The sequence below is a fragment of the Pyxicephalus adspersus genome, chromosome 9 (assembly GCF_032062135.1).
Source record: "Pyxicephalus adspersus chromosome 9, UCB_Pads_2.0, whole genome shotgun sequence".
Lineage (NCBI taxonomy): Eukaryota > Metazoa > Chordata > Amphibia > Anura > Pyxicephalidae > Pyxicephalus > Pyxicephalus adspersus.
Window position 1 is genome coordinate 53242190 of NC_092866.1, and position 12429 is coordinate 53254618.

General features: G+C 40.1%; 1 protein-coding gene across 5 annotated transcripts in view; it reads left to right on the forward strand.

The window, feature by feature from the left end:
* AMBRA1 (autophagy and beclin 1 regulator 1) overlaps positions 1 to 12192 on the forward strand; it is a 74145-nt gene extending 61953 nt beyond the window's left edge. For 2 of the 5 annotated variants that reach the window (XM_072422030.1, XM_072422029.1), the window contains exons 16-19: positions 5647 to 5736; positions 6713 to 6903; positions 8238 to 8345; positions 9911 to 12192. In XM_072422030.1, coding sequence (XP_072278131.1) covers positions 5647 to 5736; positions 6713 to 6903; positions 8238 to 8345; positions 9911 to 10275 — 754 coding nt within the window. In that variant the 3' untranslated portion in view covers positions 10276 to 12192. Of the gene's footprint in view, positions 1 to 710; positions 1671 to 5646; positions 5737 to 6712; positions 6904 to 8237; positions 8346 to 9869 lie in introns of those variants that run through there. The other 3 variants (XM_072422031.1, XM_072422033.1, XM_072422032.1) reach the window with 3 other exon arrangements.
* Positions 12193 to 12429: the final 237 nt, after the last annotated feature.

A 12429-nucleotide genomic window follows, 5' to 3' on the forward strand; every position in this document is an offset into this window, starting at 1 on the left:
CCTTACCATGTGTTCAAGCCATTTCTAGCACAGCCTCATGAAAAGTCATATGACAGCATTTTTATTATTAAACAGTATTTATGTAGCGCCAGCATATTACGCAGCGCTGTACAGTAAATAGGATTTAGGTATGGTGTGGCAGTACGCTTACAGGACACCTTCCAGCAATGCTACAATATCCTTGCAAAGCTCCAATTGCTCTGTTTTGCCATGTGAGTGCCGGATACCGCATGCTGTGTCCTGAGACAGAGCTCAGTCACTGTTAGTGCCAGAAGCATTTAACCTCCTTGTGCAATTTGCAGGATTGCTATACCGCATCAGTGGAATGACAACTTTGTGCCTACTGGGGCCAATAATGTCAAAACAGTGATGGAGCCACGCAGCAGTAGTCTGCGTGCAGTTTCGCTTAAAGTCTATCCTTATGTAATGGCATTTACATGGGTGTAGTAGTTCCCGTTTCTTACCAAATGATCTAAGGACAGAGTTTCTTTAACAGCTGCAGGACATTAAAAGACATTTGAAATAAATTTGTTGGAAGACATTGGGTCAAGTATGGCCACCCTTGTGGGCCAATATTAGGTTATATCTGGCCACCCTGAAGGAGAACCAGTTACAGTTTTGAGTTTTGCAAGAATCTGAATAGTTTGTCTTAAATTAGTATAGTTGTGCAGGTTCACTTATAAATGTTTTATATTTACCCTCTCACTAAGGTTCACTCAAATTGACTCTGACTGAATATGAGATGATGATGGCACTTGAAGAGATGAATCTTGTTAAATGGATTTTTCACTCCTAAATGTTTGTCTCCTTACACAACGGTTATAAAACTGTCATGAGCTGAAGGAAATGCTCCTAGTTTAGAAATTACTTGCTTTTCATTCTGCATTTCTCTTTTTCCACCATAGTTTATTATAAGGAAAATATGTACAGCTTCTGTCTCCAGGTTTGTCTTCGGTTAAACCTTTGTACATTCAGTAGTTATTGTTCTTGGCCAGTACATCAACCGGTTCCCCGGGGGCATCAAATCACCACCCCGGGAGACCCGCAGTATGGACATGGCTGCTAATGAGCTCTGTGTGTCAGTTAAATGTTATGAAGTTTACCTTGATTTCTTTCTAAATCAGGTTTTATCTTTTTTAGCACCATTAGCTTATCGCTTCCTGCGGCTATTGATTATGGGATCAATATCCCTGATTAACAAGAGCCTTTCACATACATTGTTGTGTTCCCCCATGCCGCTTTCAGTGAAGCCTGTCACCGAGCATAAGGAAGAGAAGCAATGAGAGCGCATGGTGACATTAAGTAGGCAGAAGAATGAGAGCAAGGTGCCATGCCTGTGTTTATTATCTGATAACGGCTTTCCAGTCTGCATTATATAAGGAAATGTCCATCCAAAGCTGCTATTTTTGTTTGGCATGGGTAACGTTAGACTCGGTCTGTGATTATTATGTCAACACTCTTCAACCTACTTCAACAGCAGTCTTCCACAAGCAAAAACAGCACAAGAAATTCAGATTGGTCTTTACTTGTTTGTATTATCATCCAATAAATCTCTTGGGACAAATGATTGCTATGCAAAGAAGAAAAACTGTTTTATATTTTGTAGCTTTACCATGTGAAACTCCTAATGAAGTGTGGCAAATCTTATTAAAGTATAGATAAAAGCATTATTACTTTGTTTTGTTTTTTTGTTTTTTAATATAAGCATTCTCTGCTTCCCGCTGACCTTTATATCACATAAAAGATCTATCTGACTAAAATCAATGGACGTTTTGCAGTCTTTATTGAGGTGGAGCAATACCAGTGCCGCTACTTGTCACAGACCAGGTGACCTTTGCCTAGTGAAAGAATAGAACTTAGTACATTAGTTTGGGTATTTTGTCAATGGCATCAGTTTTGGGATTATTCAGAATTAGGAAGCGCACTTGATCTTCAGTTAACCTTCTTCTGGACCTGCATTTGATTTGCTTCAAGCAGGTTTTCATTCCCTCAGGGCATGTATTGGAATGCAAAACAAAAGCCCAAGTGTTACTTACTTGTTATTGTTGCCATATGTCCTGCTGATTCATGCGAAGAATTATGTTAATAATAAGAATTACTATGAGAGATATAACATGACCAATTTAAATTAATTGCTTTGACTGTACCAGGTGTAATGCTGGATATTTTATCTGTGCATTGTCACTTGTACCAGCAGTGAGGGTAAGTTTTGGTATCCTTTAAATCTGCACTCTGAAGTAAGCAAAAATGGCTAAATACAAAACTCATATGTTTTCCTAAATCATTAGATTTTTGTGTATTTCTTCCATATCTGTACACTATTCCAGTATGTACCAGCTCATCCATTATTAAACAGGATTTATATAGTGCTAATATAATATGCAGCGCTGTACATGAAATAGGGGTTGCAAATGACAGACAGGTTCAGACAGTGACACAGGAGGAGGTGAGGACTCTGCCCCAAAGAGTTTACAATCTAGGAGGTGGATAAATAGTGGTGGGAAGTAGTGAGGGATTACCAGACAGAAGAAGACAAGTAGGTAAGTTTGAACTTCTCAATTCAGGATTTTCCTCTCCAGTCATTTCTTCTCTTTGCTAGTATAAGTTGACCAGCTCTCAATACATAAAAATTAAATCCAAACATGGATGTTTCCCCTATTATGATGATCAGGCTAGTTTTTTTTATCACCCCGTAAGTAATTATAAAGAGTTTTTTGAACATCTATTTAACATAGGGTTTGAAGAATTTTTTTTTTTTGTTGAGGAAAAGATGGATGATTCCTCTGCAAAAAGATTCTCAAATTTGGCCAAAGAGAAAAAGTTTTCCCTGCACTGTAACCCGGCAAATGGAATTATTAAACTCTTCCTGCAACATTTACACCTACATTCAAGTGAAAGAATTTCTGCTCCTTTTTGGAAGGACACCACAGCCCACATTGGCCATTGGAAATTAATTTTCACCTTTACAAACTTGTTCCTATGAAAGCTTTATGGAATATTTTCAGTCGCACATCAAGAAGCCAAAAGAGCGAAACGCGTCCGGTTTGGAGATTCCAATTTTAGGTGAAAAACAGACTAACTATACATAGGATAGTGTAAGAGTTTAGTGTAATAGTTTAAACCTTGCATATTATGTATTCATATTTTGATAAAAAACTTTTTTAACCCTCTGTAAATAGGTGTCCAAAACACTTGTTTCTTTGCAGTCCTGAATACTCCCCTTATTACACAAAACCTATGGTAGATTTCATCGCTCTTCTGTTATGTCACTGTCACTGCCACATTTACTAGGTAATGCCTGGGTTCGGAAGGACAAAAAGTGGCTTCATATTCCTTTGGGGTTATGAAGAACATATTTAAATAAGAGCTTGTGCCTGAGTTCAGCTCTAAATACAAAGAGCAGACCAGATGGTGTTCAGGATATCAGAATAGATATTCGTCTTAGAAAGTAGAAAATGGGAAACTGAATCATACTAATTTTAGCTTGTTCAAGTCCTTTTTTTCTTTTACCTTCCACTTCTCATTTTTAGCTTCTTAGAACATCTTGTGGTTACAGGTCAAAAGAAAAGGGAGCTGTTGTGAGAGCCGCAGGAGCAGACATAAAAGCATTTTTGCAGATCTCTAAATAACTAATTATCAGAGGTCATATATAGATCTTGAAAGATGAAAAAAAGAAGGGTCAGACATAAAAGTATAACATCTTAAGGATATATAAAGTAATGAATATAAGATGTCTGTGCTCTGAATTGGATTGATAGCCGATCTTTGCTGACATTTCCAAGGATTTAGCTCGGAGCTGATAACCCCACTTCCCCGCAATGGGCCTAATGAAATTCGCTAGGGTTTGCCGTCTTAATTGTATCCTGATCAGATGACGAAGACAAAGGCTTGCCAGAATCCTTCTTTATAGTCACAACAGTCATTGGCATCACAAGCGTTGCCTGGTAACTGCTGGAAATATGCTTTGTCCAAAAGGATAAAGTTTGAGAAAGAGGCAGTGCCGATCAAAACAATTCATTATTGTAGGGAACATACAGCTATTTTCAGAGCTTATGGCAGGTTGCTGCAGCGCCGCGGAAGTCGCGGCATTACGCTAAAAGCTATTGTTGAGGTTGCAGGGTCAATACAATGTTATGCTGCACGTCTGGGGAACGCACACAGCGAATGCAGGCGTTCAATTGGTGATCTAATATTCATATGAATGTGGACTAGCTGGCTGCTGTCTTGTCTGGATAGGTTTTATGTAGAGACAATTAAAACGCTTTTTCCTGTGGATTTAGGCTTGCCATATTTTGTTTATGCCCTCGGTTCAGCTTCCTAGTTAGATGCTAAATAGAGTATTGGGCTATTCAGGGTTAGTGTATGAGATGTGATTGTACTCATTTAGCATCAAATGCGTTCGAATGGGACGTGGCAATTTTCTAAATTGTTCCCTGAGTCACGCAAGAAACAACAATATGCTTTGGTGTTGCAGAAGACGATGACATGTATTGCCGCCATATGTTCTTAGGAAGCATCCGGTGGTCTATGGTTAGCTGTAACCATTTGCTTTACCTTTTATTTTTATGCAGTATTTCATATTATCTCGAACCCTTTAAAGTGAAATTAAAGTCCCACTTTGGCTGATACACACCAGACACTTTAGCTTACACAATCTAGTGACACACACTAGATTTTTGTCAGTGGAAACAATCTTTCTCGATCATTTCCAATGACAACCGACTGAAAGATGAATGAACGAGCATTGTACATACTGCACCATTCTGTTCTATGGAGAGGGCAGGGGGGAAAACGAGTGAGCCGCACACCTCTACTCTCTTCACTTCAATTGCAATCGCTTGTCTTCAGGCTCATATCGGCCGAGAATCATCTGATGTGTGTACATGGCCTTTGGGACAGGCGATGTCCCTTCTGCAATACCTGTTCTTATCTTCCGGATCACCACCCAACTATCGTATTTTGATGCGCTGCGCAGCTCAGTGATGGTTGCCAGAAAAACACGGCATCCCCACTTTTCTTGTGCGTGCCGGGAATGAATGAACTTAGACGTCATCCCATCCTGGTCTGATAAAGATGGCTGAGGATTGTATCCAAGAACAAATAACTGCTATGGCGCCCTGCAGCGTATAGGTAAGTATTATGAGTTTAGTTCTCCGGTAAGGCAACTTTTATGTTTTGGATAAAACATGGAATGATTTAGCCACCCTTTTTTTTTGCTTCCCCGCTGGGATAATCCATCCTTTTTTTTCTTTTTGATATTTCTGATATCAATTGCCACCTGGGTCAAGTGTTGGGAAATCCAAATTTTAAGCTGTATCCATGGCAAGAAGTCAGACAATTCTTCAACTGTTATGACAACTATCTATAAGATAAGAGTCTTGTGTATTTCCTTTTGCATCTCCAGGACAGGATATGAAAAGAAATCTCCCCAGTGGGACACACACAACAAAAATACTGATTTTATCCATCCCTTCTCTAACACAAAGAAAAAATGTGACTTTACATACACTTAACAGCAGACGTGATATTCTTCCCATTGACTACGATTATCAAAATGCTTTATTTGTAGCAAACTCATTCCCAAGATTTATTTCAAAATATTAATGGACAATGTGTATTAATTTGATTTTTTTTTTTATTGTGTAGGGCATTTGACAATGTTTGTGACCAGTTTTGGGAGCAAATGAATGAGGCTATTCTACAGCATAACACAACTCGGAGCAGCGAGAGACCTGGGTGAGACACATAAATAATCACTGGTGTGGAGAACCATTGTTAGACTTTGGTAGACCATATGGGTTTAATTTTTTTCAGGGCAAAAAAATTATGTAGTAAATGATGATTAAGTAAGATCTGAAGTTATTTCTGCTTAGATTTGGCCTTTTGTGACCCTTTTCTCACCCTTTATCCACATTAAAAGCTACGTAATAAGACACTGCAGGAAATGCTAGCTGACTGACTTTGTTGTGAGTCATGGACCCGAAAGGGTTTGGTGGTGCCCAGAGCACACTGGAGTCTAGACCCAAGTGAAATTCATAATGTATTAAAAACAAGAAACTAATACCTGATTGTTCACAATTCCTGCCCTGGCCAATATGGTATTATAACAACATTTTGGAGCTGCACTCCCACATAGTATTCTCCATATTAAAGTATACACATGCATGAAGAATACAACTGCAACTGTGTAATCAAAATTCCTCTCTGCCTGAGACTGAATAGTGAAAGGTAAAGCAACACTTCTGAGCATGTCTTCCTCCTATAATTAGTAATAATTAGTTCCTTTTACTCCAGCACACCAGATTGACATCTTCTTCTGCTTTTCCCTTCCCAAGTGTGAGCTCTGCTGCACAATTACTGCAAGAGTATAATGCCATGTCTGATTTAAGCTCAAACATTGCTTGCAAAAAAAAAAAACAAAAACAAAAAAAAAACAGCATATATAATATTAAATGAAGAGCTGCATTCATTTGCATCTTTAATATTTGCTTGGAGTTCAGCTTTAATTATTCTGGTACACAGTTTTGTACAGCTTGGGGCCTGTATACAAAATTTTGTTTCTCAGATAAAAGGATAAGATAAAGAGGATTTGTGCTTCCATAAGAGCAACAAATTGTTTCTGTTTTTATTAAACCATTTAATCAAGGGGCTCATAGTTTGGATACTGAACTCCCAGATAGTCACGTGTTATATGTCTCCCTTATTGTTTTAGGACCAGCCGTGCAACGTGGCGGTCAGACCGTGATTTGGGTCTGATGAATGCTATTGGACTTCAACCGCGCAATCCGAGCACCTCGGTGACATCCCAGGGCACGCAGACCCCCGCACCACAGTTGCAAAATGCAGAAACTCAGACAGAACGGGAAGTACCAGAGACTCGACCTGCAGGCTCAGTCTCTGAAGGTAAGAGATAAACGCCAAATTGTCATCTACATCCTTAGCATCTCACTTATCTTCTGATCACACCCTTAGGCTGCACATTTTATATCGGCTTTCCTGTGCATCTTTTAGCATTGAAGATAAAAAATAAAATCACAGCTTGTTATAGAGATTAAATTAAAGACACTCTCCGTTTCCTATAGTTTTGTGTAAGGGAATTTCTTCTTTACCTGTAGGTTTTTCTAGTTCCCTCTTCAAATATTAATGCCTAACTTAACAAAATTCTTTTATACTTTGGTGCTATAACTTCAATTATTTTTGTACTTTTGTTTTTTTCCTTCACTTTAGGTTTGTTGTGTGGTCTTGTTGTTTTTTACAGTTTATGAAACCTTACCTTATTCTTCCTGCAATCCCTCTTCATCTTCACCCCCAAAGCCTTTATCCTCCAAGCTATCCTAAAGCCACTGTTCTCTTCCACAGCTTAATATTTATCCAGAGGTGAAGTGCCTTGATTCTGCATTTGTTTACATCCCCTGTTGATGGACTTCTCTCCTGCCTGCACATAACAGCTCAGTGGAATTCTACTGGCAGTGTCCTAGGGTGGTAGACTCATACTATAAAAACCTATGGTGCTGTTCTAGGTGCTCAGGAGAGACGAATTCTGAGGAAGAAATTACAAGCGGCCACAAAGCTTTCTAAAGGATCCATCCACCACTTTAGCAAACAGCCAATAGTTGGAAAGAAGACTAGTGTCAGGCGATGTAAACAAACATAAGATTGAGGCATTTTTGATCTCGTTAAGCACATAAATTTAAAGGAGGAGTCCGGTTAGGTTTGTTCAGTGTATGGAGGTGGGATAGAAATATGAAGATTTTGTAAACATGCATTTATGCTTAAAGTTAGTTTCTGGTCTGGTGGGTAGAGCAGAGTTTTTTGCACAGGACTTTAGTGACTCCTGTGCTTCCCTTGTGGATTATTAGCTGTACAAAGTCTGCAGCTTCAGAGGTCAGGTATGGCTTGATTTTAAAGCTTATTTACTAGCCTCAGATCTGCTTTAAACTCTTCAATGTTACAATAAGGTGATACAGTGGAAGTAATTCTGTTGTGCATACAATAGAGTTGATCTCAAATTATTTTTGTAACGCAGAAAACAGGCTGCTGGCGAAGCTTGTAACTTTGTGATTTAAGGTATTCACAGTTACATGTAAACAGGTTTTTCTAAAGCCTAAAGTATGAAAACCCATGCAGTTATTTCCTACTTTAAGATCACTGTGTGAAAGTAGAAACCCTTTTGTTTTCTACCTTCTTTAGTTCTGTGTCTGGTTTTAGAGTTACAATTGTATTATTCATACTCACAGGCTCCAGCATGGAGGATATGGCACAGCCTGGCAGCTCTACCCGTGATGCGGAAAATAGGGCAGAGTCACAAGAAGGGAACCTGGAGTCTACAGAGATACCTGGATCAGGTGGGAAAAATGTTCAGTTGTGATGTTTAGGATTCGGTAACACTTTTTGCACTAAAGCATTTATTTTATTCAAGAATTAGTTAGCAATGTTTGTACCATTCATTCCATCACAATTATGTGCATGTGCACCTCAGTGTTTATTAAATATGGCATTCAGGCAGGTAAGTATGTTTTATTTCAGAAGGGAATTCACCTGTCCCTTTTGCAATAATGAACCTTCCTTGAATCATTTCTTTTTTCTGTGGAACTATAGTTCCACTTTAAAAGAGACCCTGTGACCACAACTCAGACTTAAGTAAACTCGTGCAAATTATCTCCTTACAGTTTGCAACAAAGATTCCTTAAAATGTTCTTTTTTTATTTAATATACTAAGGGCTGTGAATCTTGCAAAGATCCCTCATTTCCTGGAAGTGCCAGACCTGCCTGTGCATGACCCAGCTTCTTATATGTGTCTATTATTACATTTGTATATGTTCTTTTTTGGCCTCAATAATATGAGCCTGCCAGCAGAAATGTTACAGGGATTGACAATTGAAAAAGCATGACTTCTGAATCCTTTAGGTGCATGTCATTCACTCAGTCTTACAACAAACAAGACAACAACGCTGATTGGGACTGGGGAGCTGGCAGCACGGCTTTTATAAAGTTCATTCCCAGAAGCATTCACATTTGTTTGTTCTGTTGCTGCAGGATCCTAGTTTTTTGTTTCTTGTCTCATATTTCTACTGTCCATAGGGAAAGCATGCAACTAACGTGCAGGTAGTGGGGGCATTGAATCATATGTACATTTTAAAGAATCTTTGTTCCAGTCTGGAAGTAGAAAACTACTGCTGAAAGTAAATAAAAGTATGGTGTAAGGTTTTAGGTGTTCAGAGAAAAGTGCCCCCCCAGTTTAGGATAGACTGAGGATGACCTGGAAACTCTGCTAGGTTAATACTGTTATCCAGGGTTCCTTTAGATAGATTTTCTCTAACTTTCTGTCCTCTGAGAAGAAGTGAAAACAAATCTGCCTCATGCACACAGACAAGTAATTAAAATCTGTCAGGGTCATGGGGTTATAATTTTTCTGTTTGGTAAAACATTGCCAGCAAGCCAGGAATTAAGAGATGATGTCTCCTAAGAGAACCTTGCTGAAAATTCATCTTGCAATAACACGCTAACACCTGTATATAAGCAGAGTGCAAAAAATTTAAGTCCATAAGTGGGCAGAATTTCTATGACAAATCTTTCTCAAGTTGTTTTACTTGAGCAGTAAACAAAGCATTTTACTGACTTTTTGTGGATACTCTGATCCCCTTTATCAAGGGAATACTGTATCTGTCCCTATTTTAAAGGGTATCTGTAACTTATTGGTGGAATGCTGCTGACCCCTTTTTTTGTTCTGTTTATTGTTACTAAACTGTCACATTATGGTTTGGTTTTTGTCACTGCTCCTGGGTGGGTACCTTCCCCAAATGTTGTGTCTTTTGTAGCAGACCTCTTATACCGGACCTGTTTATGCTTCTTTCTCTATTATACCACAGTCCTTCGCTTCCCTCATACTCTGCCCCTTCATGTCCGACAGGCGAGGGACAGGAGGATGCTCTGAGCAGAATCCAGCGACTTATGGCAGAAGGAGGGATGACTGCAGTGGTCCAGAGGGAGCAGAGCACAACCATGGCATCAATGGGGGGATTTGGCAACAATATCATCGTGAGCCACCGAATCCACCGCAGCTCCCAGACAGCAACGGATCCCACCTCGCGCACCTCCACCATGCACTCTTCACAGCCCTCCACGTCTAGAGAAACAGTGGCAGAGCTGGAAAGGCACCTTTCTCCACTTCAGCCAAGCCGGTCCCTACTGCCAGAGCCAGTGCTGTTGACCAATAATGAAGGTGACCTTAATGCACGGCCTCCGAATGGCAACTTTCCGGGCGTGGAGAGGTAGAAAAACAAAGCCACCAAGTTGGTACTGCTGTAAGGACAGATTGCCCCCCTTTCCCCACCTCCCGTTCTTGGTGGGGACTTTCGAGCTGTGGATTATGGTGCTATAGACTTTCAGTGAAATTTTGTTTGATAGCTGACCCTCTTCCAGTATGTGAAGGGGAGGTGCAGAAAAGTGTAAAGTCGCAGCTGACCTTTATCACACTGCCCCCTTCTCTTCCCAATCTACTTTGTATAGCAAAGACACATCCTCCCCATCACCCTTTAATAAAAAGGGTTTGAGGCTCATACTCTTCCCTTGGCTCCCTTGAAGGTGAACTTAAAGAAGAGTCTTATCCATTAGAAATCCCGTTCCTTTTAGTTTTTTTTTTTTTTTTTTGTTTCCAAAGGTATATATTGGTCATGGCAGGGGAAATTAGCACTAACCTTCCCCCTGTCAAGTGCAAGGAGCTGCTATAAGACTGTTACTGCCCTTCTTGCTTTGACTGAAGTTCAAGGAGGAATGCATGCACTACAGGGAAGGGTGAGGCCTATAGGCTGCCTCTCCATGCCAGGCTTGTGTGTCCAGGTGCACCTCCATTCAGATGCAGGAATGCATGCTGACGCCCGGTTATCTCCACCACCCGCACTCAGAGTGGCATCTGTTTCCAGTAAGTCATTCTCCTGCAGTGGTCACAAGCCCATAATCAGCCCCTCTCACTACAACCGTTTGCCCAGTTGCCAAACTGTTCCAGAAAAATGCTGCGGTTAGAGTTTTAAATGTGCTTTTCTTTCTTTTTCTTTTGTAATTTTAATATGTTCTTTTTGTGCAAATGTGACCTGTGCCTCTTTGCAGGTCCAAACCAATGTTTTTCTTTCTTCCCTCTCTGTCTACAGTGAGTGTCTGATTCTGATGGATAACTGTTTCCCCCACCTTATGTGATTGTCACCCCAGATCCTTGCCAGAGGCCAGTAGCACAGCTCCAGTTTCAATCCTTACCTTGCCAGATTAATCAGCAGTTTACCTACACGGCAGCATGCCAGCAGCTGCACCAGATAACTAGTCGCTTCTCTTAAGCTCTAATATTTGGGCAAGCATATCCAGACCTACATGCCCACCAACAGACACTTGGCAACGGCACGGAGACCCTAGTAAATGTTGGCAGTATTAACTACAAATGTTACAGAAGGGGCCTGGATTCTTTTAAATGTATTTGCATGTGAACTACAAAAAGCAGATTTTAAAAAAAATTGCAATGAAAGCCGTTGATGTAAATCCCAAATTTTCAGCTGTGCAGACTTGAACTCATCACCCCGATTGCAGTAACCCACTAGGGTGATACAGGGGGTGCCAGTGAGTGACTGCATATTGGCAAGAAGGATTCACATTGCTGGACTGGGCGGTTCTGTGTTTGTTTTGTTTTTCTGGTTTGAAAACCCCTCTTCCTTCAAGTGTGTGCAGCAGCACTACAGAAACGCGCCTACAATAACCGCCAATGCCTGTATTAACAATATTGCAGAGCATTGCTCCAGTAATGGCTTTATTGCTAGTGTCTGTCGTAGAGCCTTGCTTTAACCCTTGCTGTACCATTAATCTCAGCGGCTGAGCATTGCTCCGGTGTATTATGTAGCAGTGAGTACTGGAACTTTACTATCTTTTACTCTTTCCTCTTGTCATTCAGACCTGCAGAGCATCACTCCAGTGCCCCGCTATAACATTATAAGACTTGTAGAGCAATTGCTCCAGTAAACCGTAATGCTTGGTTGGTTTGCTCTTATGTGTAACACTTTTTATTTTGTTTTTCTTTTTTTTTTTTTTTTCAAGGTGCTGTGCAAAAAGCATCATTCCAATAACGCATTGTGACCTTTTAGGGCATGACTCAATTTATGTAACAATTGTTGAATCTGCAGAGCATTGCGCCAGTAAAACCCTGTGACACCAGCTGAGATTTTCTGTCTTGTTTGATTTCTGTTAATTTTGATAAGAACATCTAACTCGGGTCTCTGTGGGGAGAACCCAAAAGGCCCTTACAAAAATATGTACATTACCCTGGTAGGGTCTGTGTCAATAACATAAGTTTGTAAACACTTCTAAGATCATTTAGAATTTGTTGATGGATGCCTGTTGACGTTTGACCTGCTGTAAGAAGGTTTTGATTTTCCACAGACTTAGAGTATG